The following is a 27,969-nucleotide window of genomic DNA, read 5'->3' as shown; positions in this document are numbered from 1 at the left end:
CATCCCCTGCTCCCACCCACGCCATATCCGCCTCCGAGGCGGCGCTCTGGCCGGGCTGCCGCTCTCGATGGTGTATGGGAGGGGTGTCATGGCGGCCGTTGAGGTGGCAGCAGCCGGAGCCGCCGGGAGGAGTCGCTGAGCCAGGACGGGATCAGACAAGACAAGCCAAGCCGGGAGAAGCTGCTGAGCCGGAGAAGCTGCTGAGCCGGAGGAGGCGGCAGGATGTGCGCGGCTTTGACGCACGAGTTGCCGAGCCCGGTGTGCTGAGCTCGGAGCAGGAGCCGCGACCCGCAGTAGCGAGGAGCAGGGAGGCGGAGGTGGCTCCTTGGCCCCCGGGCAGCGGCTGCAGGGGCCGCCCGGCAGAGCCGAGCGAGGCCCGGAGTCCCCGGAGCCGCGATGGCGTCGTGGCTGGGCGGGCTGGGCTCGGGGCTGGGCCAGTCCCTGGGGCAGGTGGGCGACAGCCTGTCCTCGCTCACCGGGCAGATCTCCAGCTTCACCAAGGACATCCTTCTGGAAGGCGCGGAGGAAGTGGGCGGTAAGGGGGGCTCGGGATGGGCCTGGTTCCATGAGGGAGCTCTTCCTCTCCTCCTCCTCCGGCCGCCGGTCCCCTCCGCACCGACCGCGGCGGGGCCTGCGCTGCCCGCGCCGGCCCGCAGGGAGCCACTCGCGGCTTGGTGCCTTTCGCGAATGCTGCTGCCTTTGCTGCCTTTGTTATTGTTTTTATTCCGCTGTTGTGATCTCAGGATCTGGAGAATACACAAATATAGTCCCAGGCTCTAATAGCAGATGTGAACCCGCTTTAGGCTTATTGAGAGGTTTCTGAATTGCGTGAAGTGTTACGTTGCTCCAGAATGACAGCACTCAAACAACACTCTGTTTCCTTTCTGTTTGCTTAGTTTAGATAAACTCTCAGTTAATTAGCTGCCTTTACAGCGGTTCCATAAAACTGCAGAGTTGTAGTACAGAGGTTGTTTTGCCACTGGTGTGATCTAAGTGTGACGTGTCACAGAGGCAGAGGTTCAATGTTTGTCAGCGTTTTGTTTATATTTCAGTTGTGCCCAGAGAAACCTGTCGGGTTCTACAATTCCCCTATAGCCAAGTAGGAGAACCTTGCTTTGTAAGGATTAGAGGCTACAACGATTTATCTTTAAAATAGAAATTTAGAGGGGGAAAAAAAACAAAATCAAACAAACAAAACAAAACAAAAATCCCCAGAGACATCAGAGTAAGATATACTATAAACCAATAGTGAATCTGTTCTGGAATAGAATATTTTCTTCATATTTTTTTGTAATGACTTCTGTTTTTTTTTGAAAAAAATTTAATATATCACTAGTATTACTATCGTATAACTATAAATTATTTTAAAAGTTAATTTTCTCAAAACGGTGTTAAGAATAGAAACTACAACAGCTAAGACTTCTGCATAGTTATTTTAAATGTGAAATTAAACAATTCTACTTAGTTTACCGTCTCTCATCTATGAAGCATTGTAAAAAAATATTTTGCTGAGCTATGCAGTCATCTAGAGTGTTTGTTTTGCTTTTTGAAGGATAAATTGTGAATTCACATTGGTGTATGAGTTTGTGTAAAAGAGATGTACAGATGTTTAGTAGTTAGTTCCAGGTGTGCTTCCCTGCTGGATACTGCTGTGAACAACTTCAGTCTCCTAAAAATTTCAGGGTAGTACATTCATATGGGTGACTGGACTCCAGGGTGTAAAAAATCTAGTGCCATCCAAGTACTCTTCTGTAAAAACCTTTAAATAATATGTGGCCTTAACAACACTTTTCAAGTAGCTCCTTACAGTCTGGGGTTTTTTAATTTCTTAATTGGTCAAAATTTGCTAGGTTTTAATATTATCCTTTACATTCAGTGTTCTGACTCCCATCAGTTGTTTGTGGATTATGGACTTGCACATCTTCATTTCACAGTTTTCATGTGTAGTTTGTTTCCTCTGCAGTGCTTGAGCTGTCTCAGTTTTAAACAGCACATGAGAAATCATGAAATTCAGTATTTACTTGGAAATTAGTACAATTTCAGATTTTGAAATATTGTCAAGGTTGCTTTATAGTCAATTCAGGATGATTTCTCATTGCTAAAAGGAAATGTGGTGTTTCTGTCCATTAAAGGTGGGACATAGGAGGAGTAAACATAGTCAATTTAAGGAAGATTGATCATTAAGATGTATCTGGAACTACATGCTTTTTCTGTTGGATAAACTGGGATGGTAGATGTATCCCCTTTTTAGAGACAATGAGTCTTATCGGGTTGATGTTTTGTTGGGTGTGGGTGGTTTGATTTTTCTTCTGAAAGTTCAGTCACTTACGTGCATTTAATGGAATTAATACTTGTTTTGAAATTTTGCATGGCATTACAGAGAAACACAGCTCTTAGGTCAGGAACAAGTCTGAAATGAGAAACAGGTTTAGGGACACAAGATAGTCAGGTAAAACACTTTTATCTCCCTTACATTAAACCTTAAATTCATACTAATCTGTTAGGGTTTTGATTTGATTTAAAGCCTAAGTATGAATGAACTAAATTAGATGCAGAAAGTGTCTGAAAAATAATTCTTACAGTGTTCTGATAAACAGCTTTTGATATTTACCTAGGAATGAACATAAAAGTAGTCTGAAGTAAGATCTGTATTAATAACTGGTCTTAAAAGATTGAAAGGATTGTGATTAAAATGAAAATTTTCACTTTCTTTCAGATGCAGCAACAGAACTCCATGTGTCCAATTCTAGACTCAGAGAAATAGAAAGTATTAATGCAGCACAAAAGCTTGAAGTAAGAAATTTTAGATCATTATTTTGTAATTAAATGCAGTCATTATGATTTTTTTTTGCATGAAGTTGAAATATTGCACTGAAATTCTTTGTCCCTGGGTAAATCCAGAAACAAGGGTGACAGTGGTGTTAGAATGTGACTCTGGTTTTGTGCCAAACTGCCATCACAGTTAGGAACACACATTTTATTTAGGGACAGACCTGTTTATTGGGCTATGCATGTGCTGCAAGTTTTCATCTTTTGCTGACTGTGACTGTTCCTGCCCTGTCAGGAGGACTTGGACTGCAGCAGTAGGCTTGGCTGTGAAAAATGTGGGCATTTTCCCTGGTCCTGTTCTCTCTCTGTTGTCCTGCTGTTTGGTCATTCTCACATAGGCTGCTCGTGCCTCTCCAAAACCACTTCAAAATCTCATGTACCCTCATGGAAAGTGACTTTCTGTGCTCTTGAATAGGACTTGTTGGTCTTGTGACTTTCTTTATGTCTCTAAATAAACAACTTTCATGTGTGCCTTCAGGCCTCAAGAGGATTATGAAGTTAAGGTACTATTTTGGGGACATAACTGTTCCTGCTTGTCCTCTTTCTAGTTTCTTGCCATCTGCTCTTGCCTGAGGTCAGAGAGAAAAGACTGGATACTAGCTCCACTTTGTGCTTTGTGACTGTTCTTAAATTCTACCTGTGGATCTTGCTAAGATGTGACTCAGCCCGGACTTTTTTTAATTCTTGGCATTTGTCTCTGGTCATGGCAGCCCTTTTTTCTGGAAGTGAGCTGGAGTCCATGCCATATAAAAATGGAAAGCTTGGACATAACCGTGATTTGGGGCCCACACATTGGTGTTACTGTGTGTTTTGAATGAAGTAGCATGAGAACCAATTTAACTTCTTTGCTGTCCAGTAGCTTTGTGCTTTTCTGATTCTTTAAGGACTGTTCTAAGTTTACCAACATTCATTTCTCATTTTTGCTAGAATGATAGACTGAAAAAAGTCTGTAGTGACTTAGAAGAAAAGCATGAAGCAGCAGAGCTGCAAATAAAGCAGTTGTCTATCGAATACCGCAATCAGCTTCAACAGAAGGAGGTAAGACAGAGTAAAATTTCTCAGTATGTCCAATAAACTTACCTGTTGTGCTGTTTAATGCCTTTGTTCTAGTGTCTGTTCTCTTCCAGGGGAAATACTGGTCACAGCTATGGCTTCTTGGTTTGTTAATGTAGACTAAGACATATTTAATCAAATCCTGTAATGTAAGCCAAGCTGCCAGGAGATAATTTGAGACAAGAGAAAACACTCTGGGAATGTCATGCAGCTGTCAGAATTTCTGTTGTTTCTGGGATCACTGTGAGAATAGACACTCTACTGCTTTCTATTTCTGATTCAGTTACTTTAAAAGAAGGCAACAGGAACAAATTCCCATTTGAAACAATTGTTTTGTCTTTAGGTATCATTATTTATCTTAACAATTATTTATTGGGCATCATTGTTTATCTTAACATATACAATTAAAGAGAACAGAGCTGGCTTTCAAAATTCATGAAATGTCCCTTTGTGATGGAAGCATCAGCTTTATAGCCTATTGTATGAGATTTCCTAGGCCTAAATGAAGAAAGTTGCCAGTATGCTGAAATTTACACAAAAAGGAGTTTCATTTCTCATTTGTTCACAAATTCATGGGGGAACTAGAGGAAGCAGAACTATGACATGTATGAAATTCTGCTTGTTAAATACAGTAACAGAGTTGTTACAAGAAAATTACATGAAGCTAATTTCTCTTTATTGTAAGAAAGTAAGTTTTCACTACATTGAGTTGTTAAGCATAAAAGAAATCACATGTAATAAAAATAACTAGAAATCATCAAATATTGCTTAACTTTCATATCTGAATACTCTCTTTTATATTTAATTTTTTTTGTATAACTGGTTAGCCTGGATATTGCTGTACTGCTTGTATACCTTGGCTGCTAAAAAACCCATGTCTTTGTTTGAGGTACTTCATAACACTTGAGCTAAGGATGTTTTCTTTTTCTCCATTATGAAAATTTTTGGTGTTTTTTTTTCTTTTTTTTAGTGAAAGTGATCAGTTATTTGTGCCGGGGGTGTTGTTTAGTTCACATTTCATAAGGCCGCAAAGGGTAGAGTGTATTTTGATATTCTTCTTATTCAAATAATGCATTTTATCTTGTATATCCAGGTGGAAATCAGCCATCTAAAAGCCAGACAGAATGCACTACAGGAACAACTTCAGAAAGTACAGACAGCTGCTCAGACTGCTCAGCTGGGAGCTGGTGTTTTGCCAGCAGCCACTGCATCAGCCTCCTATGTTCCAGAGGTCAGACATTCCTCAGGTTTTGAAGGAGATGACATGGATTTTGGAGATATAATCTGGTCACAGCAAGAAATAAACAGATTGTCCAATGAAGTTTCCAGGCTGGAATCTGAGGTTGACCACTGGAAACAGATTGCAGTGGTGAGTGGTTGTCTCTTCCACACTGCCTTTCTCTCTCCACTCCAGATTATTGTTTGCATTGCACTTGGTGGATTTTTGCAAGTTCACGCTGAAAAATTTCTAGAAGCAACATGTTGTGATGGTAAAGCTGAAACCTTTTTTGCTGTCACATCACTAAGAACACATTCAGTGACTAACTTCCAAATGCTTTTTTGCTATGCTTTTATGCATGATTTGTCAAGTTCGGTAAAGGATTTCATGAACATTCACCTAGAATGGGTCTTCAGGGTTTCATTGTTGTTCAGCCTTTCAAAAAATACTTCCCTTCCTCTTGGCTATGTTAATAATTTCTATTGCTAGCACAGTACTGTTCAAAGTAGTGGTTGGATAATTGGATGCTTTTATACTTTCTCTTCTCCCAGTCCTTGATATGTCAGTTATAATTCATGGTCTGTTGAGACAAAAATAAATATAATCTTTCAAGCTGCTGCTGCTGTGACTTACCATTTTTCAGGTATAGCCTGATTTCAGAGATATACTTTTCCCATGTGAAAATACTCAAAACTAAGCAACCCTGTTGTCTTACTATGAGCAATAACACCCCCACTCAAAATTTTTACCCATTATATGTAGTAATGTAATAATAAAAATCCATGAAAAATTAAAATGTTTCCATTAAAATGTATTTTTTTTTAAATCAGAATTACAGTGGATTTTTATTTTGCTGCATGTTAGCTTTGTTGTTTTCTACTTTTGAGTATCAATAGAGGAACCACTTTGATACAAAAATACATGTATTTATCATATTTTTCATATGGATATATGGTTTGGGTTTTTTTAGTCTTCCAAAGTGCAAGGCACAAATGATGCTGAACAAAGTGAAATATGCAAACTACAAAATGTTGTTAAGGTAAGATGACAAACTTGTGCTTTAATTCATGGTTGTGTAAATGGTGTATGGTGTATGGTTTTGCACATGACTTGTAAATATTTTCACTAACACTATTATAACATCATTAAAAATGCATGGGGGCATGTAGTAGCATAGCAACCCTTCAGTCAGCAGTGCAATATTTTAAAACAGTTACTCTGAGAAAGGGTGTTTGTATGATTTGATAATTACAATATGTTAGCTTGAAACAGTGACATTAGTATTTACAAGGGCAAATCACTTGTGAAGCTGTTGATCAGTTATGAAACTGTATTTTAGATATACAGAATATTTTCTCCCTTCTCAGAAACGTTGCCTTTTTTTGTTGAAGGTGTAAAATATAGCTTTTACATGTCATCCTAGAAAGTTACTAAAAATGCATTCTAGTGTATCCAGTTTGTATGTAAGACTTGTATTTGATTTACATTAGTTTAGTATTTGCTCTTGTGGAGAGCATACTATTTGTGTAAACATATTTTTAAAAGGAATTTCTTTCCACGTGTTTAAAAAATCCCAATCAACAAAGATCAAATAACCTGACTTCTGTGAGAAATCCTTCAATAAATCCTTGAATTAGACTGGGGAAAACTTCTTTCTTTTGTATTGTATTATTTCTTACATAAGAAGACACTGTGCTGTATTTTGCCATTTTGTTTCTCTAATGATATTTTTAGGAGCTGAAACAGAATTTAAGTCAAGAAATAGATGAACATCAGCATGAGCTGTCAGTACTGCAGGATGCCCACAGACAGAAGTTAGTAGAGTTAAGTCGTCGACACCGAGAAGAGCTGCGCGAATATGAGGAGCGAATCGAGGAACTTGAGAATCGGTTACAGCAAGGTCTCTGTTACCACATGCTTTCTGTTTAATTTTATGTGGGGTGAATTTGGGTTAAAATGCTGAATATGCATGTGCCAGTACAATATATATCAAATACATGATGTTTAGAATTTAAATTTAAATTTGAATTTCAGTTCAGCTTCATGTTTAAGACATGTGTCCCGTATCTTTTATTCACTCTGGTTGGCTTGAGCACTGGAACGATAGCATTTAATCTATGGAATGTATCAATCTGAAGGGTCATTTTGCATACATACCAATTGTTGTGCTCTGAATTTTGCACTTTCTGCGTTGTTTTTTTAACTTAAACTGATTATAGGTAAGGATAAGACATACTGATTCGAAGATAACAAAGTAACAGGACAAAAAAATAACTTTTGGGAGAATTGGAGAGCTATGTGCCAGTTGGGTTACTTGACAAAACTTCAAAGATTGGGTGGTGAGACACGGGAACAAGTTGCCTAGAGAAGTTGTGGATGCCCCATTTCTGGAAATGTTTGTGGCCAGATTGGAGAGGACCTTGAGCAACCTGATCTAGGGGGTGGCATTGCTGCCCATGATGTTCAGGTGTTGAAACAAGATGTTCTAAAGGCCCTTCCAACCCAACTGTGCTGTGATTCTATGATTGCTGTAAGGACCACACCTTAGTGTGTGGCATGACTATAAAGCAGAAGCTCAGGAGTTCCTACAAATAACTTTTTGTTGCCCTGCAAGTATTTCATCCAACTTAAATATAGTCATGCCATTTGGGTTTCCTCAAGAGGCTTCTCTGAACAAATACATAAGTTTTGCCTGTAAACCTCTATATTTACCTGGTAAAACTTGGACTTCTAGAGAGTATATACTCTCCTTTTGGAACAAGAGATCTATTCCCTTCTTGGAATAGCTTCTCTAAAGGTAGTACTGATCGGGAGTTTATTCCTTAAAATCAGATGCCTGTTAAGATGTAATAGGTTTTTTCACTTCACATACATACGCCACCAGCAGGACTAATATAAGGAAGTTGAAAGCAGAAGTCCCTTATCTTTTACATCACCACTTATCTGCAAAATAAATACTGTTAGTGGCTTTTGAAGAACTAGAATATTTTATATTTTTATTTTGGTCATTCTGTCTGACAACATAATAGGGACTAGGGCAGGGTCAGGTGTTTGAGCTGGCACAAAAGTGAATTCACAAGTAGTGTGCTTTCATTTAACTTTTTTTCTGCACTCTTCTGATGATGCCTTTTTGTACTGTCTGACATATCTGGAAATTATAGAAGATTGTACAGAAATATGAATGTCAGTATAGTATGAGAGTATGATGGATCTGTAAAAAGGTTAGTTCTGAAAAATGTTTTTCTTCAGTTGAAAACCTTTGTGCATCATTTAGCAAATTATTTGGGGGGAATTTTTCTCTGTAACAACTATTTGGCAAACCTTTGAAATGTAATTAATTAAATTATAAATGGATTTTGCATCAATCTGAATTAGATGGGATTTGATAAATTATTCTTAGAAAATTGAGAGATTCCAAATCCTGATAAATTAGATTGTCATCTCCTCACCAAGAGGGGATCAAGTATACTCTAAATTGCAGACTAAATATATATGTGTCTTGCAACACTTACATTTAAAATTGTCTTGAGCCATGCATGTGAAAGTATTCAGTAAGCTCCTTGTCCTACCAGTAATGTGTACAGCACAGCTCCAAATGTTAAACCTATTTAACCAAACTTTCTGTTAATGATGACCTGTCTTTGTTTTAGTCTATCTCCCTCTATCAGGAGAAGAGGTGAAAGAAGAGAAGCAAAAGATGTAGAGTGATGGTTTTGGTTAATATTGCAAATAATCTCTTTTGTCTTTTAGATGGTGTGAGCACTGATGCCGTGGATGACCCTAAAATTACTGAACAGAAAAAAAAAGCTCAGAGTCCAGATGGAGGACAGGTGGAAGAGTTGCAGGTTGTAAAGGACCTAGAGGATGAAATAAGAAAATTAAATCACCAATTATCTTCTGCCAAAGCAGAAAACAAAAATCTTCTGAAAGAGCAAGAATTTGCAAAGCTAGAAAAAATCCAAATAGCACAAGATTATGAAAAGCTTAAATCTGACTTTGATGCACTTCAAAGGTCTGTGGCAGAGCAAGATGCTCTCCTGAAAGAACAGAAGCAGCCCCAGTCAAAGACATCACTACCACAAGATGTTGTCAGCCTACAGCAAGCATTGTTAGGTACTAAGACTATGATTTTTTTACTATTATTTTTTATTTTTAGTATATTTTCAGAAGTTTTCACTTCTAAAACTCAAAATTTATTTTATGAATTTAAAACTGAATATGAGAATATGTACCTTTAAAGTATTGCTGTTCTAGAAAAGCATTGTCCATTGAAGTAAGATGAAACAGAAAAGAGAATCCTGTTAGGACTACTGTGGTTGTCATAGGGGCTTCTGACTAGGGAAGTAATCATGTCTGCCAACTCTTTGGGAGGGATTTTTGTCTTTAAAAGTAAGTAAACCTCAATAGAAGTTGTTTGTTTAAATTCAAAAAGTACATTTTGTGTGTGTGTGTGTATAAATACACTCAGTTGCTAATATCTTCTCCTTAAGGAAACACTAATATACCTGTTTAAGAAACATATCTGTAGGTTGAAAATGTTGTAATATTTCATAACTGATGAACTCTAGTGCCAAAGTCCCCCTAATGTGGGATGAGTTGTGAAAGTAATAATCTGCTTTGAGGTGGTGACTGATGGCATGTTTGAGTGTTTTATGGCACTCATGTTTGTCATCACAAAATGCTGTGAAACTATCCACTTTGAGCAGCAGAGTTCTGTTTCAGCAAGGTGGGAGAATGTTTTTGTTTTATTGTTGTTTGAAAAGTAGTAAATTATCTATTTGATTTCATTTTCCTTTATAGAAGCAGAAAATGAAATAGCAAGACTTTCCAGTTTAAATCAGGTAAAGCAATTTCTAAATTGGTTTTTTCTTTTTTTTTTTTTTTAACATTTGCATTTCTACATAAATAACAATGTAATATAAAAGGAAGTAATTGTAGTTTAGTTCTGTAATTGTTTGTGGAATTTATAGAAACAATACATCTTTGCTTGTGAAACTCCACAGTGTATTCTATCAGAAAACCATTCAAGTTCTGCCCATGTCATTATTGCCTATAAACCTGTAACATACATTTTCAAAGTACTAATAGTACATTCTGTAAAATATGTCATTTTTCACTTCTGCTTTAGCATGTTTCAGTTTTGGCTCTTACCAGTTGTGAAATATTTCTCTTCTGTGTAGTACTCATAATAATGCATTTCATCTTACTGATGAAGTGAAGCAGTGGAACATATCACACCTTTAGTTCTTGGTGGTGTTGTCTTGGTCCTTTATGAACTCTTAGACTTGAGAGATTTGGTTTGTTTTACTTTGTATCCAGTAACATTTTTCAGCTGAGTTTTTCTGTGTTTTGCATGCATTCAAGAGTTCCTGTAGCATTGTTCATAATGATGTTGTTTAGATGCCCTTGATTAAAACTTGTGTCTCACCATGCAGCCTGGCTGTGTTTAGGGTGGCTCTTGCAATTATAATAATTTATCCCAGCTGTCAATTCATACCTCAGAGATGGATGTAACTTCTTACCATACCATGGCTTTTTTGCAGAAGTTTATGCACTTAAACCAAATGATGAAGAAATAAATATGTATGTGTGAATGGTAGAGAGAAACACTTCCCAGCAAAAAATTTTTAACTGGGGTAGTGTTTATTCAGGCTTAGAGTTCTAATGTAATTTCAGCAAGATAAAGTCTGATATTTACTTTTCTTTTTTTTGAGGGACTTGAGAAGGAACTGACAAGTGCACAACATAAACATGAGAATATTCTTTCTTCGAATACAGAGGATCAGAATTCAGAAATAAATCAGTTAAGACAAGATTTGGAAAGGAAAGAACATGAATTAGATGAAAGTATTGCTGAAAGAGAAACATTAATAGCAGAGTTGGAAGAACTAGACAAGCAGAATCAAGAAGCTACTCAGGTAATAAATACTACAACTAATTATTGAACTGCTGAATAAATGTTTTGAGTTCTGTGTATGTATGTTTGTCTTTTAAGTTGATCTTTGATCATAGATTGCAGGGAAATATAAGTTATCTTTTGAGGTCTAAAAACAAATACTTGGGGCCAGTATTTCTCTCTATCTACCATCTCAATGTGAAATTCAGAAGTGCAAGTAAAACCCACTTGTTATAGACCAAGATGAAATAACAGCATGTCAGCTGTCCATAAGAGATGTTACTTCACAAAGTCCAGTTAAATAGTCCCTGATTTTTCATTGCAACATTTCTGATTAAATTTATCCTGATAATATTCTGATCTGTCTTAATGATAGTATGCATTACAATGATTTTTGAAATTCTTTCCTTTATAATTTTTAATTATGTTGAATATTTAAGTTACTTTATTGCAAGTTCTTTATAATATGAGCATTTGTGAAATAAAAAAGTCACCAATTATATATAATTATACCTCTTTGTCAGAGTTCCAGTATATTTGACCTGTAATTTAAGCTGCAAGCCATGTGTTTTCAATTTTATTGATTTACCAATGAATCACCTATGAAATGAATCCAAAGTTGAAACAAAAAGTTGAAAATAGAATATACAGATAACTTAAATGTAATGCTACCCTTTTTTTTAGCAATGGATGTTTGCTGAATTCCAAATGTCTTGACAAATTCTGACAATTCTTTTTTTTTAAACAAGTCTTTTTTTATTTCTTCATTTAGGCAGTTATGGTTCTTTTAGGGGTGGTGTTGTTTTTTTTTCTTTTTTTTGTTAGTGTAATGTAATCTGTTCTTTTTTGACTTGGTTTTAATTAATTTAGCATTGACTAGTTGATCCTACTTATGTTGGCAACTAAGAAACATTGTTTTCCTCTTAATTTTTTTTTTTTGTTTAGAGGATAGAAGTGAATGAAATTCATAGTTCAGCTGTTTTTGCTACCCTAATGAATTCTGTTTTGTGTTCATTTCTAGCATATGATTACATTGAAAGAGCAGCTGTCGAAGCAACACACAGAAACTGATAGTATCATCAAACAGCTGAAACTTGACATAGATTGTGAAAGAAAGAAGGTATCAGAATTAGAAACTGAGAAGATGAAAGCTATTAAAGAGTTAGATAGTCAGAAAGAAAAACTAAGCCACTGTTCATATGCACTTAATGATTTGCATATAACTAAGCAGCAGCTACAAGACAATATTAAAGATCTTCAGGAACAATTAAGGAAAGCCCATGAGTGTAATTCACAGAGTAAAAAAGAGATTGAAGAGTTGCAGCAGAGACTAAAAGAAAGAGAGGAGGAATTTCATGTATCCTTGAGCAAGTTAACAGAAAAAAGTAATGAGGAATCTAACCACACTTGTCAAGATCTGATTCTGAAAGACAGAGAAGTAGAAATTGCAAAACTACAGAATGTTGTTTCAGAAAACAAACGAATAAATGAAGATCTACAGAAATCTCTGTCTAATCTCAGAATAGAAAATGGAAAGCTGATGGCAACCATTGAAGAACTAAAACAGGAGTTAAGTGATGCCATTTCTGAGAAAAAGAAAGTTCATTTGGAAAAAGACACTCTTGTGGAGGCTTTGAAAATGGAGAAAAGGCAGTTAGAGAGTGAATTAAACGAGACAGAGAAGAGGCTTTTGGAACAAGCACGTAATTATGAGAAAACTATTGAGGATCTGTCAAAGGCGCGTAGTATGGACACCAGTGCCCTGCAGCTCGAGCATGAGCGCCTGGTGAAGCTTCACCAAGAGAAAGACTTTAAGCTTGCTGAGCTTAAAAAGACCATTGAGCAGATGGAACTTGACCATCAAGAAACAAAGGAGATGTTGACTACTAGCTTAGGAGGACAAAAGCAGTTGACAGATCTCATAAAAGAGAAAGAGGTATTCATTGAAAAATACAAAAATCAAGCCTTACAAGCGAAGCAGGAACTTGAGGAATATATGAAAGTTTCAAAAAAGCAGGATGTCTTAAAACAGAACTTGGAGGAAAAAGACAGAAGTCTTGCAGTCATGAAAGAAGAAAATAATCATTTGAAAGAAGAAATTGAACGGCTTAAGGATCAGCAAAGTAGATCTACACCTGTGGTTGAGCCTAAAACTTTAGATATTATTATTGAACTTGAAAGTGAGGTAACACAATTAAAAGTGATAAAGAGTAATCTTGAAGAAGAAATAAAAGTTCTCAAAAAAACAATAGAAGATCAGAATCAAGCAACAGTGAAGCTTCAGCAGTCACTGCAGGAGCAGCGAAAGGAAATAGATGAGTCCAAATTGCAGTGTCAGCAAATGAATGTCACACACGAAAGACTCTTTTTAGAAAAAGATGAGGAAATCAAAAATTTGCAGAAAACAATTGAACAAATTAAAACTCAGCTGCACAAAGAGAGACAGATTATTCAGACTGATGCTTCTGATCTTTTTCAGGAAACCAAGGTTCAGACTCTTAATGGAGAAAATGGAAATGAAAAGCATGACTTATCTAAAGCTGAAATCGAAAGACTGGTCAAAGGTATCAAGGAAAGGGAGATGGAGATTAAGCTGTTAAATGAAAAGAATGTTTCTCTAAGTCAGCAAATTGATCAGCTGTCTAAGGATGAAGTTGGTAAACTTAATCGAATCATTCAAGAGAAAGATTTAGAAATACAAGCTCTTAATGCTAGAGTTTCCTCAGCTTCCTACAGACAGGATGTTCTTTCCCTTCAGCAGCAGCTGCAAGCTTATGTTCTGGAAAGAGAACAAGTACTAGCAGTTCTAAGTGAAAAAACAAGGGAGAACAGTCAGTTAAAAACAGAGTATCGTAATATCATGGACATGGTCGCTGCTAAAGAAGCAGCTCTGGTGAGGTTGCAGGAGGAGAACCGAAGGTTATCCAATAGATCTGAAAACAGCAGTCAAGAAATGTCTAGAGAAACTATTCAGAATCTATCCCGTATCATTCGAGAAAAAGACATTGAAATAGATGCCCTAAGTCAAAAATGCCAAACCTTATTGACTGTCTTGCAGACATCCAGTACAGGTGCTGATAATGGGGCAGGGGGTGTGAACAGTAACCAGTTTGAGGAACTTCTGCAAGAACGTGATAAACTGAAACAGCAAGTAAAGAAAATGGAGGAGTGGAAACAACAGGTAATAACCACGGTCCAGAACATGCAGCATGAGTCAGCTCACCTCCAGGAAGAGTTGCACAGGCTGCAAGCACAAATTTCAGTTGAAAGTGATAGTACTTCAAGGCTGCAGGTAGATTATAATGGCTTGATTCAGAGTTATGAACAGAATGAGAAAAAGCTGAAAAGTTTTAGCCAGGAATTAGCACAAGTTCAACACAGCATAGGACAGCTTTATAGCACTAAGGATCTTCTCCTGAGCAAACTGGATTTGGTAACACCATCTGTGGCAACAGCTGCCACCGTTTCACAGCTTTCAGGTGTTCAATGCAGTCCTCCTGAAGCACTTAGTGAGGAATCTAAACTCCTTCAAAATGAGTTGGAACAACTGAAAAAAAAGTTACAAGAAAAAGATTCAACTATCAGGATTCTTCAGGAAAACAATCAGCGATTATCTGATTCTGTTGCTACAGCATCAGAGATTGAAAGAAAGAGTCAAGAAGGAACTGAATCAGAGATGAGACAGATCAAAGAAAAACATGATGTGTTACAGAAGTCACTAAGAGAAAAAGATATATTAATTAAATCTAAAAGTGATCAGTTACTTTCTGTGAGTGAAAATCTTAGTAACAAAGAAAATGAAAATGAGCTTTTGAAGCAAGCTGTAACTAATCTAAAAGAAAGAAATTTAATTTTAGAAATGGATATTCGGAAACTGAAAGAAGAAAATGAAAAAATAGTTGCAAGGTGCAGGGAAAAGGAAACAGAATTCCGTGCACTTCAGGAGACTAATATGCAATTTTCAATGATGCTCAAAGAGAAAGAGTTTGAGTCTCACTCAATGAAGGAAAAAGCTCTTGCTTTTGAGAAGCTGTTGAAAGACAAAGAACAGGTATGTACGTTGATACTTATGACTATCTCTTCAAAGTAGATGGATTCAAAGTAATATGCTTCCTGGATATTTTTCTGTGTTGCAAGGCCATAGATGTCCTGCCCTGTTCCTTGTTAGATTAGTTGTATCTTTACACTCTTCCTGGCAAAGACTATGCCTCAGGTAAAATTGTTGGCCATGTTTGAAATATTTGTTTGTGTCTTCAACAGGGCAAGACAGGAGAATTGAATCAGCTGTTAAATGAAGTTAAATCAATGCAGGAAAAGGCTGTTACTTTTCAGCAGGAGAGAGACCAAGTGATGGTAGCACTGAAACAGAAGCAAATGGAGAGCAGTGCCTTGCAGAGTGAGGTACCACCAAATCATTTATAGTTGCAAGAAATAAACGAAAAACAAATACGAAATTGCATCTGTAATATTTTTTTGATTATTTTAGTAGCAGCCACTTGTTAAAAGCATTTAAAATTAATACACTTGCAGTGTGCTTCAATGGATATGCGTTACATTTTTTACTTAATTTTTTTTTATATGAAGTGGCAGTCCAAGCAACTTAAGGTATGTTTGTTCTACACAGGTGCAGCATTTGCATGAGAAGGAGCAGCGCCTAAATCAGGAACTGGAGAGGCTGAGGAATCACCTTTTGGAAATGGAAGACTCATACACCAGAGAGGCTTTAGCTGCAGAAGACAGAGAGGTCAAGCTAAGAAAAAAGGTTTTGATTTTGGAAGAAAAACTTGCATCCTCATCTACTGCAGTGGAGAATGCCAGGTAGTCCTAAATATCACGGTTAACTAAACTGATGCTCATGCCTCTATTATACTGAGCTGCTATCCTGTAGCATACTAGGCACTTGAAAAAACAAAAAGATAGGAACATTTGTTACTCAGAATCATGAGGGTGATTTGAAATATACTTGACTACTGTCAAGAATTTAATGTATTTCTCCTTTCAGTAACAAGTATTGAAACCTTACATCATCAACAGTGCTTAGAACTAGACAAAAATCCTTAACCCATCAATTTAGCTGTATGTTAAAGTTTGAAAGAGTCTTATTTTATATTCTTCAGTACACAAGCGTGCGTTGTCTGTGACTGTCATGACTTGTGAATTGCTTTAGAGACACTTACACATTAGTACTTTGTCCCTGATACCATGGAACGTATACACTGCTGAGAAGTTCCTTCTTCATAGCGTAAACATATAGAGCAAGATGCACTGAATTTCTCATGAGTAGCAGAATCTGGGAGGCTAGAATATTTTAGCACAATGGGAAATCAAGTGGAGCATTCAGTCATTAGTAAGTAGGAAGATGTACTGAGTTCTTGGAGACTGGGGTTAAAAGTAAAACCTGGTAGAAAGACCTATTCATTCATAGTAATTGAAGCAGACAACTAGGAAGATACAGATTTTTTTTTTTATAAAGATGCTGCTGTAATAATGAACAAAAAATAGGATTTTTTCTAATGCATTTCAACCAAAAGACGTTAATTGGTGGTTTTTTTCTTTGATTGTCAAAATTTTGTTGGCAGACTTCTGTTAAATCTCTTTTTAGGTTGGTTTTGTTTGTTTGTTTTTAAAGAGGAATTGGGGGGAAAATACCATAATTTTTGTAAATTGAGCTCAAAAATTTTGGTAAGAATTTTTTTTGTGGGATTTAATTTTCACTGTGGTAAGTTCTGTTATTTAAGTAATTTATCTTGTTTTCATTAAGCCATCAGGCTAGTCTGCAGGTTGAATCTTTGCAAGAGCAGTTAAACCTAGTGTCCAAGCAGAGGGATGAAACCATGCTGCAGCTGACCATCTCCCAGGACCAAGTGAAGCAGTATGCACTGTCTCTGGCCAACCTGCAGATGGTACTAGAGCAGTTCCAACAGGGTAAGGTTTGTCCAAAAGTAGCAAAGATTGCAACAAGCATTTTTGCAGCTGGATAGTTACCATATTTTGGTGCTTTTGAAGTCCTAATTACCTCGTTTCCTTTTTGATAGCCTGAATTTCAAAATCTGTTCTCTATTAAGAACTTGAAAAAAACTATTCTGTGAAAACTGTTGATCAATATCACATTTATGGAATTTGAATTCCACCTCTATCTCATGAAGACCAGATATGATAATGCTGAGGTTTTGCAATTGCATATCCCAAGAAGAGTTACATGTTGTAAATTAAGATAGTTCTGTCTCTTATTTTTAATTCTTTAGAAGAAAAAGCTATGTATTCAGCAGAGCTGGAGAGACACCAAAAACAGAGTGCAGAATGGAAGAAGAAAGCAGAAAACCTAGAAGAAAAAGTTGTATCACTGCAGGTGGGCTGAACAATAAAATTGAGCCTTGTGAAACTGAATTGTAATTCTTCACTGAGCAAGCAAAATAGCATTTTTCTGCTGACACTATTTTCTGAGGGTGTTTACAATCCAGTTATTTGAAATAACAAGTAATTGCAGTCTCTTCATCTGTTGTGCATGATGTCTGTGGTATTAGGGTAATGTGATATTGATCTCCCTGCTTCTTTTTTTTTTTCCTTCCCTCTATTTAGGAGAGTTTAGAAGAGGCAAATGCTGCTCTGGATGCAGCATCCAGGCTTACTGAGCAGCTTGACATCAAAGAAGAGCAGATTGAAGAACTTAAGAAAGAAGGTAACTACCTTGTTTTTGTATTTCTGCTTAAAATATTTCAACAGCTGAGGAGATAATGTAATATTCCTAGTAACTTACCAAAATTCATATCCTATGAGGGACTAATTCTGTGCCACATTTTGATGACTTCCTTGTTTATAAAGCAAGTATGAAAAAGTATATTTACCTTCTGTTAGACATCTTTCTCAAAAGAAAGCCCTGTAGAAGTTTTTTTGGATTTTGGGGGTTTTTCCCTGTAAATACCAAGACATTTGAATTAGCTCTGTGTCTATTTTAAAAGTTGGTGAAATGCCAAATGTTGTCAGATTTTCCAAAGTAGCTACCATATTTGACATAGATACAGAGCACAGTGAGGTAAAGTTGTGCAGTGGCTACAAGACATAGAGGCAGCAGCTCTGGCACAGATGTGACTGCCATCTCTGCTGGGTGCAGTGGTAACTCATGCTTTGGACATATGCAACTAATTATTGCTATACCTTTTTGAATGATCATAAGTCTTACTCTTGTAATAAGTGGTTTTCTTGAAGCATTCTTGCTTATGACAGATAGGTGGTGTGAGATCTCATTTGAAAATCTTCAAGATTCCAGCAAGAGCTCTACAAAAAACAGTCTATTGCTTTTCTGCTACATATTTGAATGTGTACTTACTTAAATTTACTTCTCTCCAAGTGCAATTTGGCATCCAAGTGGGCATCATAGATGTGCTTCCTGAGTTCACATATGAATTTTATAAGCTCAATTAAATTTCAAACTGCTACATAATGTACAATGACCAATCTGTTTTTGAATTGACTGATCTGTATACCTATGTCTCACTACAGACATTCACAGCAAAAGTTCACAAATCCTGCCTTGAAATTAATTTTGGCATAGGCAAATACTGCTCTTAAATGGGAAGTTCTTCATTACTGTTTATTTTGTTGTTAAAACCTTGCTCAAGAAAGCAGGCGGGATTTAAACTCACAGAGAAAACTGAGTATCAAGCAGTGTTGTATTGGCAAGCAATGTACTTGATAAAAAAATTGACATGGAATTGCTGCATAAAGGAAACAGCACTTTAATGTTGTTGTAGGGTAAATAATGACTTTTATAGAAGGAAAAAATAACACTTCGTATTCTCTATTTATACAAGAAAACATAAAATGTCTTATTGCAAATTGGCCAAATACATTCCCAGACACAGTTTTGTTAGCCAAATCTTTTGAAGGATTTCTTCATGGAATTTTTGGCAGAAGAAGTGATTTTAATGGAAAAGTATAAGATGTACCAGATGCGGTTTTCTGGATTGCCATAAATGGTTAACAAATTATTGGACACTGTAAATGTCTGGTTTACAGCAGTCCATGCTGAGTTTTGGCTCAGGATGTTTTTGTTACTTAGTCTTTTCATACACCCCAAGTACATGTTTAAGTCCTTTTCAGCTGTAGGATTCTATTTTAGAGGGAAATGTTCCATTTAAAAAATATGTTTAAGATAAAGTTGCATAATCACTGTGTAGTGGTCCTGAAAAGTTGATCCTCTTTGATATCAATTTTCATTTAAATTATTAACGCTTTTAATTTTTTTAATTATTAATACTTTTGTTTTAAGATCCATCATAAAGGAATACATGAAATTAATAAAAATCAATAAAGCAACTCAAAATTGTCTTGCTTTGTAGAGAAATAGCAACAGTGTAAAATTTAATTGAAATTTGTGTTCAAATGCTGCTTGTTTGTTTTTGTGGCATTGGTAGTATGACTCTCTATTCCCTTCTGTTCTGTGGACATGCAAATAACATCTCACCTATGCGTGCTCCTGCAGCTGTATCATTCTATAATCATGTTGCCTATGTTTTCCTTCAAGTATTGGTGTCCTATTTAACCATATTTACAAAATAGCATAATTTTAAGTAAATGTAAACTTTGAAACCATGGATTAATTCTCCTGTGCCTCACCCTGGTGTGTTGAGAGAGAAGTGCTGAAGAGCAGTCACATTATTGGAATGGAATTTAATGCATATGGATGTAGTTGTTGCAAGATAGATTGTTGTATAATACAGGTTTTCCTTTCATTTTAACTTGCTTTGAATGAGGAGCTTACTCTTGAATAAGAGCTTTCCCAGCATGACATTAGGTTGTTCTATTCTGTACTCCTTAAAATTCATATTTGTGAAGTAAAATGTTTGCATAAAGATGTGGAGTACAGGAGAACAGGGCATAGTAGGTTGCATCCATTTCACAGACTGGCTCTTTGATGTGTATATATATGAAATCTGTGTGAATTCTCATGGAGTTAATTAATTAGTGTTAATTGAGAACCATGTTTTGTCAACATAGTTGTGCCGTGTACTTTTTAAAGATTGAAAGTTTTGGAAATTAGTGGAATCCATTTCCATGCACCACAGATTATTTGAAGGTTGCAAAAATTCATAGAAGTCATTCTTCTTACAAAGATGTTGAGGCTTTTTAGAAATTAACTATAAGATAGATGAAACAAAAGTGTATCTTTTGTGGCTTTTTAATGAAGAATTTTTAACTAACATGAGCCCAAAAACTGTTAGAAACTAAGTTGACCAGCAGTTTTTCTAAAGGATTTGGAGGTAAGCATCACACCTCATAGGGAGAGAGGAGAGAAAGTTCATCCCATCTGCTTATATCTGAATTAGAGTTGGTCTTCACACAGACAGTCCATTTTACAGTATATTTGTAAGGTTTTTGTGTTTGAATAAGGCTCAATTGTACTTTTATTAGGCTTCAGAGGTAGTATGTTGCAGAACCCCAGTCTGGTGAGAAATGACACTTTTGCTGTTTTTCTGGTCTTAGGCCACCTCACATTCATTGACTTATAATTCTGGCCTACTTACTCAGCTTGCAGGCCATGATGCCTGACTGAAGTGTTTGCCATTTTTCTCTCAGTCTTGTTTTTGGTTCATGGTAGCTGTGGCATTTCATCTCTTCCATTCATGTTTTTGTTCCCAAAAGTAGGGGTAATCTTGCACATGTCTGCTTCTCTTGCTAGTATACTGAATTTTGAAGCACGACACTGTTTGTATGGTGCATTCGTGTGTCCCAGCATGCTGTTCCCAGGGCTTGCATCAGTCACAGGAGTGGGAAGGGTCCAAAGAGAACAGACCCTCAACAAGCTCCTGATGTTGCTCTGCTAGCAAATAATGCATCTAGGAAACTGAAGAACTCCTTGGTGCTTCAAAGGAGCAACTTAATGGCAGGGTACACAGAATACCTGGGCTTGGATAATATTGGAGATTATGGGCAGAGATCAAAAAGATCTGATGCCACCATGGAATTTGGTCATTCTGAAGAAGATTGCCACCACAGGACTACAGACCTTGCTGAAGAGTTTCTTTCTAGTTCTGTATTATTTAGATAGAAAAGAGCAGTTCATCAACCTTCTGCAATGTATTTATTTAATGTGTGGTCCTGTGCTGTAACTTTGAGTATCATTCCTGAGATTTCAGCTTGTGGTTTCAAATAGCAATGACTTACTAAGTTGACACCTTTTTTTAAAAAATCACATCAATTTTTTGGTTTTGTTTTTTATTTAAAAGCACCATAGCAATATTTATGAAGGTATATATTACTGATCGATTTTGCAACAATGTTTCAAAGGTTTTGTTTCTTTTGTTGTGACATTACGTTTATAGGTGAGGTCAGAAGAGAAATGTTAGAAGATATGCAAAATAAATTAATGAACCTTATGAACAGCACAGAAGGAAAAGTGGACAAGTAAGTCTTTAATGAAAGATTTGGTCTAAGTTTTTGGGTTTATTCCTCTCAATGTACAGATGTGGCACTCGCAGTTGCAGGTGTAGTAGAAGATTGTACTTCTGTATGTTGTCTTGTAATTACACTTCTATTATTTTGACATTTTTCAATTGCTTGGTGGTTGTAAATAGTCATTTTGATTAGTAAAACAAATAGATATGTGGCTTAGGCTCACTAATTTGTTTCTTATGCAGAAGTGCACTTCTGTAGCATCAGTTCTGCAAATGGAGATAAGAGTTCTTAATAATCATATTTTATAATGTTCAGGGTGTGAACAGCAAGTCTTTTCATGTGTCTGTCTGCATCACCTGGATGTCATGTAAATCTCTTCCTTGGTGCTTTTTTTTTCTTTTCTACCCAGCAGAACAGGAACAGGGATAGGCAGATGGGCTCCCCTGCCCCTTCATTGTGTCTTGGTTTGGGACTACACAGAGCTTTCTTTTTAAATGCTCTGCTGAATCAAGATCTTAGAACAAACATTCTCCCTGACTGTAGTGTGTACATCCCAGTAGCTCATATTACCATTCAGTTTCACCTCACTGCATACAATATTGCTAATACTGTCCAAATCCACACTGTGTAAGAAATAACTTAGAGGAAATTGGTGAGGTACCCTTTAGTTATTTGTATTTGGTGTGTTTATTTATATTACTGTAAATTAGGGAAGAGTATGAGGAATAAATGCACCAATATTATAGTGTCAGCTGTTACACAATAGCAGCTTGTATAACTACCTTCTTTTATTCTGCAGACTGTTGATGAGAAATCTCTTCATTGGACATTTTCATACTCCAAAAAATAAACGTCTTGAAGTGTTAAGGTTAATGGGAAGTATTTTGGGACTGAAAAAGGAGGAACTTGATCAGGTAATACTTTGCAGAAAACGAGGCACTTTTTTTTCTTTTCCTTTTTTCTTTTCTCTTTTTCCTTTTTTTTTCTTTTCTTTTTTTTTTTCCAGTATCCTTGTCTGAAAGTAGAATGACTTGCTGCTGAGGTAAATGTCCCTGCACATTTTGTAGGGAAAGTGTTTTTTCTTCTTTTGTCTCACCTTTTTTTATATGGGACTTTTTAATGTTTTTTATATTATGATCTTCATCTTTTAATAATGTTGTTTTAATAGGGTAGATTTCATTTTGCTGAGGAATGCTGATGCAGAAAGGAAAGCATTTTGTGCTGTTGTGTAGAGTAGCTGTAATATATCAGTTACAGAAAAGTAAGCCTGTTATATATGTACCAGTAGTTATTGTGGAAAATGTGAGGCTTATGTTTTTAAATAAAGAGGCAAGTTTTTAGACTGCCATCTCTTTGGGAGGTGGAGAATATGGTTTTGACAACAATAAAAATTTGTATTTATCTTCAAGAGTGACACGTTATGTGGAATTGCAGCTTGTATTTATTCACTTTCTTTTATGTGCTGCTTTATTTTTGTTGTTTCCTAACTTTGTTTTCCTTAAATACTTCTCTAGTTACTATCTGAAGAGCAAAGAGGAGTTACAAGATGGGTGACTGGCTGGCTTGGTGGAGGAGCTGGGTCAAAGAGTGTTCCTAGTACACCTTTGAGACCAACTCATCAGAACATTTTTAATAGTGTAAGAATTAGTGATTCATTCTCTTGGTTTGAGTGGAAAAATGGGGAAGTTGCATATTAATGCCATGTTTGGCTCATCAGTATATTGAGCTACATTTACTGGTGCTACTGTATCTTGCCTTAATTGTTTTGTGCAACTGCTTTGGCGAAAGGTTTTTTCCTGCACTAAGGAAATATTAGACATTGAAAATTACACAGTGATAAATCTTGTCTTCTAATACAGAAGACAATTACTGTTCCACTGGTTCCTGGCATCACTCTCTTACAGTATGGACTTCATCTTACAAACTATGAATGCTGGAAGTTAAATGTATGTGAGAGTGTGGAATTACACAATTCTCAACAGTATAGAATATGATGACATTGTATTTTGATGATTGTGTTCCCATATGTCCTTTAAATTTAAATTGAGAAGCTTTTTCAGCTGCTGCAGTTAGTGCCTCTTATGTACAGTATATAAAACTTAAAATATAAGTTTTCAAATAGTTTAAAATAACAGATCTCATAGCATGATCCACAGGAGCAGTTTATCTATGGAACTTTCCATTTTGCAGGCCAGTAAATAATATACTCAAGGACCAAGCACTGAGGGATTGGAGTTTTTGGATTGACTGGTTTTTTGCTCAGTTGAGCTAAAAATATTGAGAATGGATCTCTAAATAATCTTGAACTGTAGGGATTGGTTTTTTCTCCCTAAAATAGTGCAGGCACATAGGCCACTAAAGGACTGTGGTCTGATTAACTGTAGAAGTAAAAGAGAAAAATTAATGCTTCTGTATGAATAGGACAGACTTTACTAAGCCAAATTTTATCTTGTCATACTACCAACATCTTAATCATTCTATGCTTCATTTATTTGAGATTCTTTATGAAATAAAGCATGCAGGGCCTTTAAGAGAAAAGATTGGGTTTTATGTGTTTCTGAGGGAGAGAGATTGGTTGAGTAAAGACTAAGGAAGTACTGTAATGTCAGTAATAGCATAGAATTCTTGAAATAACTGGCTTAAATCAATAATGGAACCAAGGTAGAAGTATGTTTGTTATCTTTAGAGTTTATCAATTTTATAAATGCCTCTTAGTGAGACAACAACAAAGAGTGTATTTTGAAAATAAATTTGTCTCTCACTGAGGACTGCTTAGTACTAAGTACAAGTAAAAAATTGATTGCAGGACACTTGACAGCTTTTTATTTTATGTATATATGTATTTTTGACTTAGTGCTTTTCACCAGAGCATCAGTGAAATACAATAACTAGTAGCTTCTTATAGTCTTTTTCAGAACTGTTTGTGAAATTCCTTGAAACTGAATCTTCCCCAAGCCTTCCCCCACCCAAGCTCTCTGTTCATCACATGAAACCTTTAGGAGCAGCAGGAACTGGTAAAACTAGCAGTACTCCACCCAACAGTCAAATGCAAGGTAACATTCTAATCTTTACACAGAACATAACTAAGGGTAGAATTTTCAAGAGGATTTTAATGCTTCTGTGCTTCCTCACTTGTAAATTAAGAACTTGATTTCTTCTCCCCAACCATGTCCTACTTTTGTCTTTTTTTTTTTATTCTTCTCCTGTCTCTCCTTCCCATTGCATCTGTACCTCACTTTCTAAATTCTCAATACAGAAGATTAGAGGAACCAAATTCTCTTTGATACAGGAAGGATTTAACAGCACCTGTTAGAGTCAAACAGTTGCTGTGTAGACAGCTTCATACTGTGTAGCAGTGAACCCAGTCTTGATTTTCAGCGTCCCTGTTGATCAGCTTGTGTTGAAGTGAGTGAAGAATGCAAGTAATACAACTTTGCAGCGTCTCTCTGGTGTGTGTAGAACCTGGTTGCTCAGAGAGAACCAAAACAAAATCAGTTAAGTGTATGGCCTGGTATGAAATCTCTGTAAGCTGTGCAGAAGTGTTGACTTTTTCTAAGACAGAGAACAGCTTATATTATACATGTTAAATTAATGAACTTTTGTCTTAAATAATTTAAAATTCAAATCTTCAATTTAGCTAGTCCAGTTTGGACCTAACTTTTTACAAATGTTTAGGACTTCACCTTAATATAGGCCTGCTGGTTTGCAGAAGCTTGCTTTGTTTGAAACTTAGCTGTAAACTCAAAAGAAAATTAAAACAAAAAGCCCAGAACACCAAACCCCTAGATATTATATGTATGTACAGAGATAGCAAGAGATGCTAAAAAACCCTCTTTCAATTCAACTAAAGTAGTTGATTGTTACAAAGTGCTGTTTATTTATGGGGGTTTTCATGGGGCTGACCCTGGGGAATCTGTGCCATGTGTTGGGAAACCTTCCTGTGCTCTGCATTGTAGTGCATGTGCCCTTACACCTCTGCACAGTGCTGGAGTTAGTGTGACAGATACTTCATGTCTGCCACTGCAAAGGTGAAGTGAAATGCAAAGGGTGTTCATGTTGCTGTCAGATATACACATTTTCCTGGGTAGCTTGAGCTGTTACAGAGTTTTGGTGGTGGACTTGGCATTGCTGGATTAACAGTTGGACTTGATTTTAAGAGTCTTCTCCAACCTAAAGGATTCTATGGTTCTATGAGAGTAGCCAGAGACAATAAGAGTCTTTGAAGATGTCTACAGTCCATGGCTAGGAGATTTTCAAGGACTTACATGTTGCAAAAGTAATAGGCAGTTTTAGAACATGTCTCTGAACAAATGCTGAAAAATTGGATAGATTTAGGAATGCTTTTTAACAATGTTTTCATTGTTGGTTTGGGTTTTTCTACATTCCAGATTCTCCAGTCTCAGGAATGGGTAGAAGACCAGATGCAAATCCATTTTTAGCACCTCGATCTGCAGCAGTGCCTCTCATAACACCAGCTAGTAGTTCTGGACATCTGCTTATGAAACCTATTTCTGATGCATTGCCTACTTTTACACCACTGCCAGTGTCCTCTGATGCCAGTGCTGGTGCTGTTTTAAAAGACCTCCTAAAACAATAGATGACCTTGTATCAGTACGATGATAGCACTTTAAGGAAAGTGAGAACACTATGTTGTATATAATTTACCACAATGAGGCCTTCTGTAAAAAGTCGTGTATTTGATTGCAATTGTACCTTGCTTTTCTTGTACTTACAAACTTATCAGTGCTTCAGAAGTTCTAATGGTGGAATGAATAATTGCCTTCTGTATAGCAGGCATTCATTTTGGGTGTGGGTTAAATATTTAACTGAGAAAAAAATCTGTCTTGTTGCTAGATTGTCACAAGACAAATTAAAGGATTTTTAAACCTTAGGTATACTTGGTTAGTTCAGATATGCATAGACAGCATTAACTCTTTGGTGTTGAAATTTGTTTTTCCATTAAAATGATCTGCCATCTATGTTCAAGAACCAGACTAAAAAAATAAATTAAACACCCAATTAATGGTGTTTATTTAATGTACTTTTGGACATGTATTTCTTATTTACAAGTTTGATTGCATTTGGGGGCAATTTGAGGCACATTAATCTCTTTGCACAATGATTTGGTTTGCCCCCCCCAGACTAAGCGCTGTTTTCAGCAGTCAAACCCATCAGCACCAAGAAGTTAACTGTGGAAGTGAGGCTTCACATCCATGTGAAGAATGGGTAATTTAGCAGATGATACATTCACATATATATAAAGACACTGTGCTCTAATGGTCCAAGGTGTATATATGAGAGAATTTTTATCTTGCAAGATTTTGTAGATCCAAATATAGACTTAAAGCTTGAACACATGTATAGAATTAAAAGGGAGGAAGGTGCTTGCTTATTTCAAATGTGTAAATAGGTCTTTGTACAACCAAGGCCAAAGTCAATTATTCTGTAAATTTTGCTGTGATAACTTGTACACTTTGTTTAACAGGTAAAGAATGAAGTTGCATACTAAAGAATAAGAGTCATCCTCATAGTGAATCTGAGATAAAACATCTTCAGTTTAAAATATGTCATTTCTATGTCTTTTTATATGCCTCTCCTTGTTAAGTCAGTGTTAAGATAACTGTTGTGCAAGTTCTATATTAGAACTGTCGACCTTCTTCATTTTCATTAAGGTTCTGGATAAAATTGTTGTAAGAGTTATATTTAAATAAAACTAATTAGTGAACTTGTACAGAATCAACCAAAATAATGCAAGAATTCTTTGCATTTATTTATATAGAGGTCATATAGTGAATTTCATTGATTGCCTTGAAACCTAGCAAAGGTTTTTTATTTGCTGTACTTACTTTAAGAGCTGTTTGAATCCCTTTTCTCCAGTATAGTAGCATTTCATGGAAAACTTAGCAAATTTGTAACTGGATTGACCTACCATATTGGATTTTGATTTTAAATTTTTTACCCAATTATGGACAGTTTGGCAGTTTGATTTCTGAAAAGACAGCAGCCACATATTTACCAAAGTAAATTTTGTGTTATGTAGTAAATGTAATGAGAATGTCAAATTACCTCAGCTGAGAATATTGCAGTTAGATACTTCAAATGTACATCTTCATTTAAACTGGACTGGAACAGCTACTTTTTTTCTATATAGCAATTATAAAGAAAAGTGAAATCAGATGGCTTCTGTGCAATCTCTCTTGGTCTTGTAGTCATGTCTGTTTAATGATATATAGCTGCTTCGCAATAAAATTGCCTTTTGGTGAGCCAAAGCAGAAGGAAATGGTTAGTTTTTAAAAATTATGTGACTTACATGTTGTAAATTACAAATGGAGTCATGCTGCTCACAATTCTCTGAAGATACTAACTGTGCAGTTCTTAACTTTTTTAACGCATTATTTTCTTCTTTAACTGCAGAGAACTTCATATGTACACATTTCTCTTTCAGGGAGCTTTCTAAATTGCAATAAAGAAAACATAGTAAGACCAATTATTTCTGCATGCTGTAAATCAGTTCTGTTTATACACTAAGCTATGAGTTTGAAGAGGGAAATCTAATACCAAGCAGAGCTACTGAAGA

General features: G+C 36.2%; 1 protein-coding gene across 4 annotated transcripts; it reads left to right on the top strand.

The window, feature by feature from the left end:
* The first annotated feature begins 88 nt into the window (after positions 1-88).
* TRIP11 (thyroid hormone receptor interactor 11) lies at positions 89-27,882 on the top strand. 4 transcript variants are annotated; one of them, XM_059475439.1, is made up of 20 exons: positions 89-535; positions 2,717-2,793; positions 3,757-3,867; positions 4,976-5,251; positions 6,072-6,140; positions 6,836-7,001; positions 8,852-9,214; positions 9,902-9,942; positions 10,828-11,019; positions 12,019-15,048; positions 15,258-15,398; positions 15,622-15,815; positions 16,759-16,922; positions 17,243-17,346; positions 17,577-17,676; positions 21,320-21,401; positions 22,192-22,306; positions 22,907-23,029; positions 24,298-24,445; positions 25,781-27,882. In XM_059475439.1, the coding sequence occupies exons 1-20, from the start codon at positions 397-399 to the stop codon at positions 25,987-25,989; spliced, it is 5,844 nt and encodes a 1,947-aa protein (XP_059331422.1). In that variant the 5' UTR covers positions 89-396; the 3' UTR covers positions 25,990-27,882. The 4 variants fall into 4 exon arrangements, with proteins under 4 accessions (XP_059331422.1, XP_059331421.1, XP_059331420.1 ...); XM_059475438.1 differs by having other exon boundaries at positions 10,825-11,019; XM_059475437.1 differs by having other exon boundaries at positions 10,816-11,019.
* The last annotated feature ends 87 nt before the right edge of the window (positions 27,883-27,969 follow it).

Source organism: Ammospiza nelsoni, chromosome 6 (assembly GCF_027579445.1).
Source record: "Ammospiza nelsoni isolate bAmmNel1 chromosome 6, bAmmNel1.pri, whole genome shotgun sequence".
Lineage (NCBI taxonomy): Eukaryota > Metazoa > Chordata > Aves > Passeriformes > Passerellidae > Ammospiza > Ammospiza nelsoni.
Note: the sequence above shows the minus strand (reverse complement) of the source record. Positions and strands in the feature narration are given on the sequence as shown.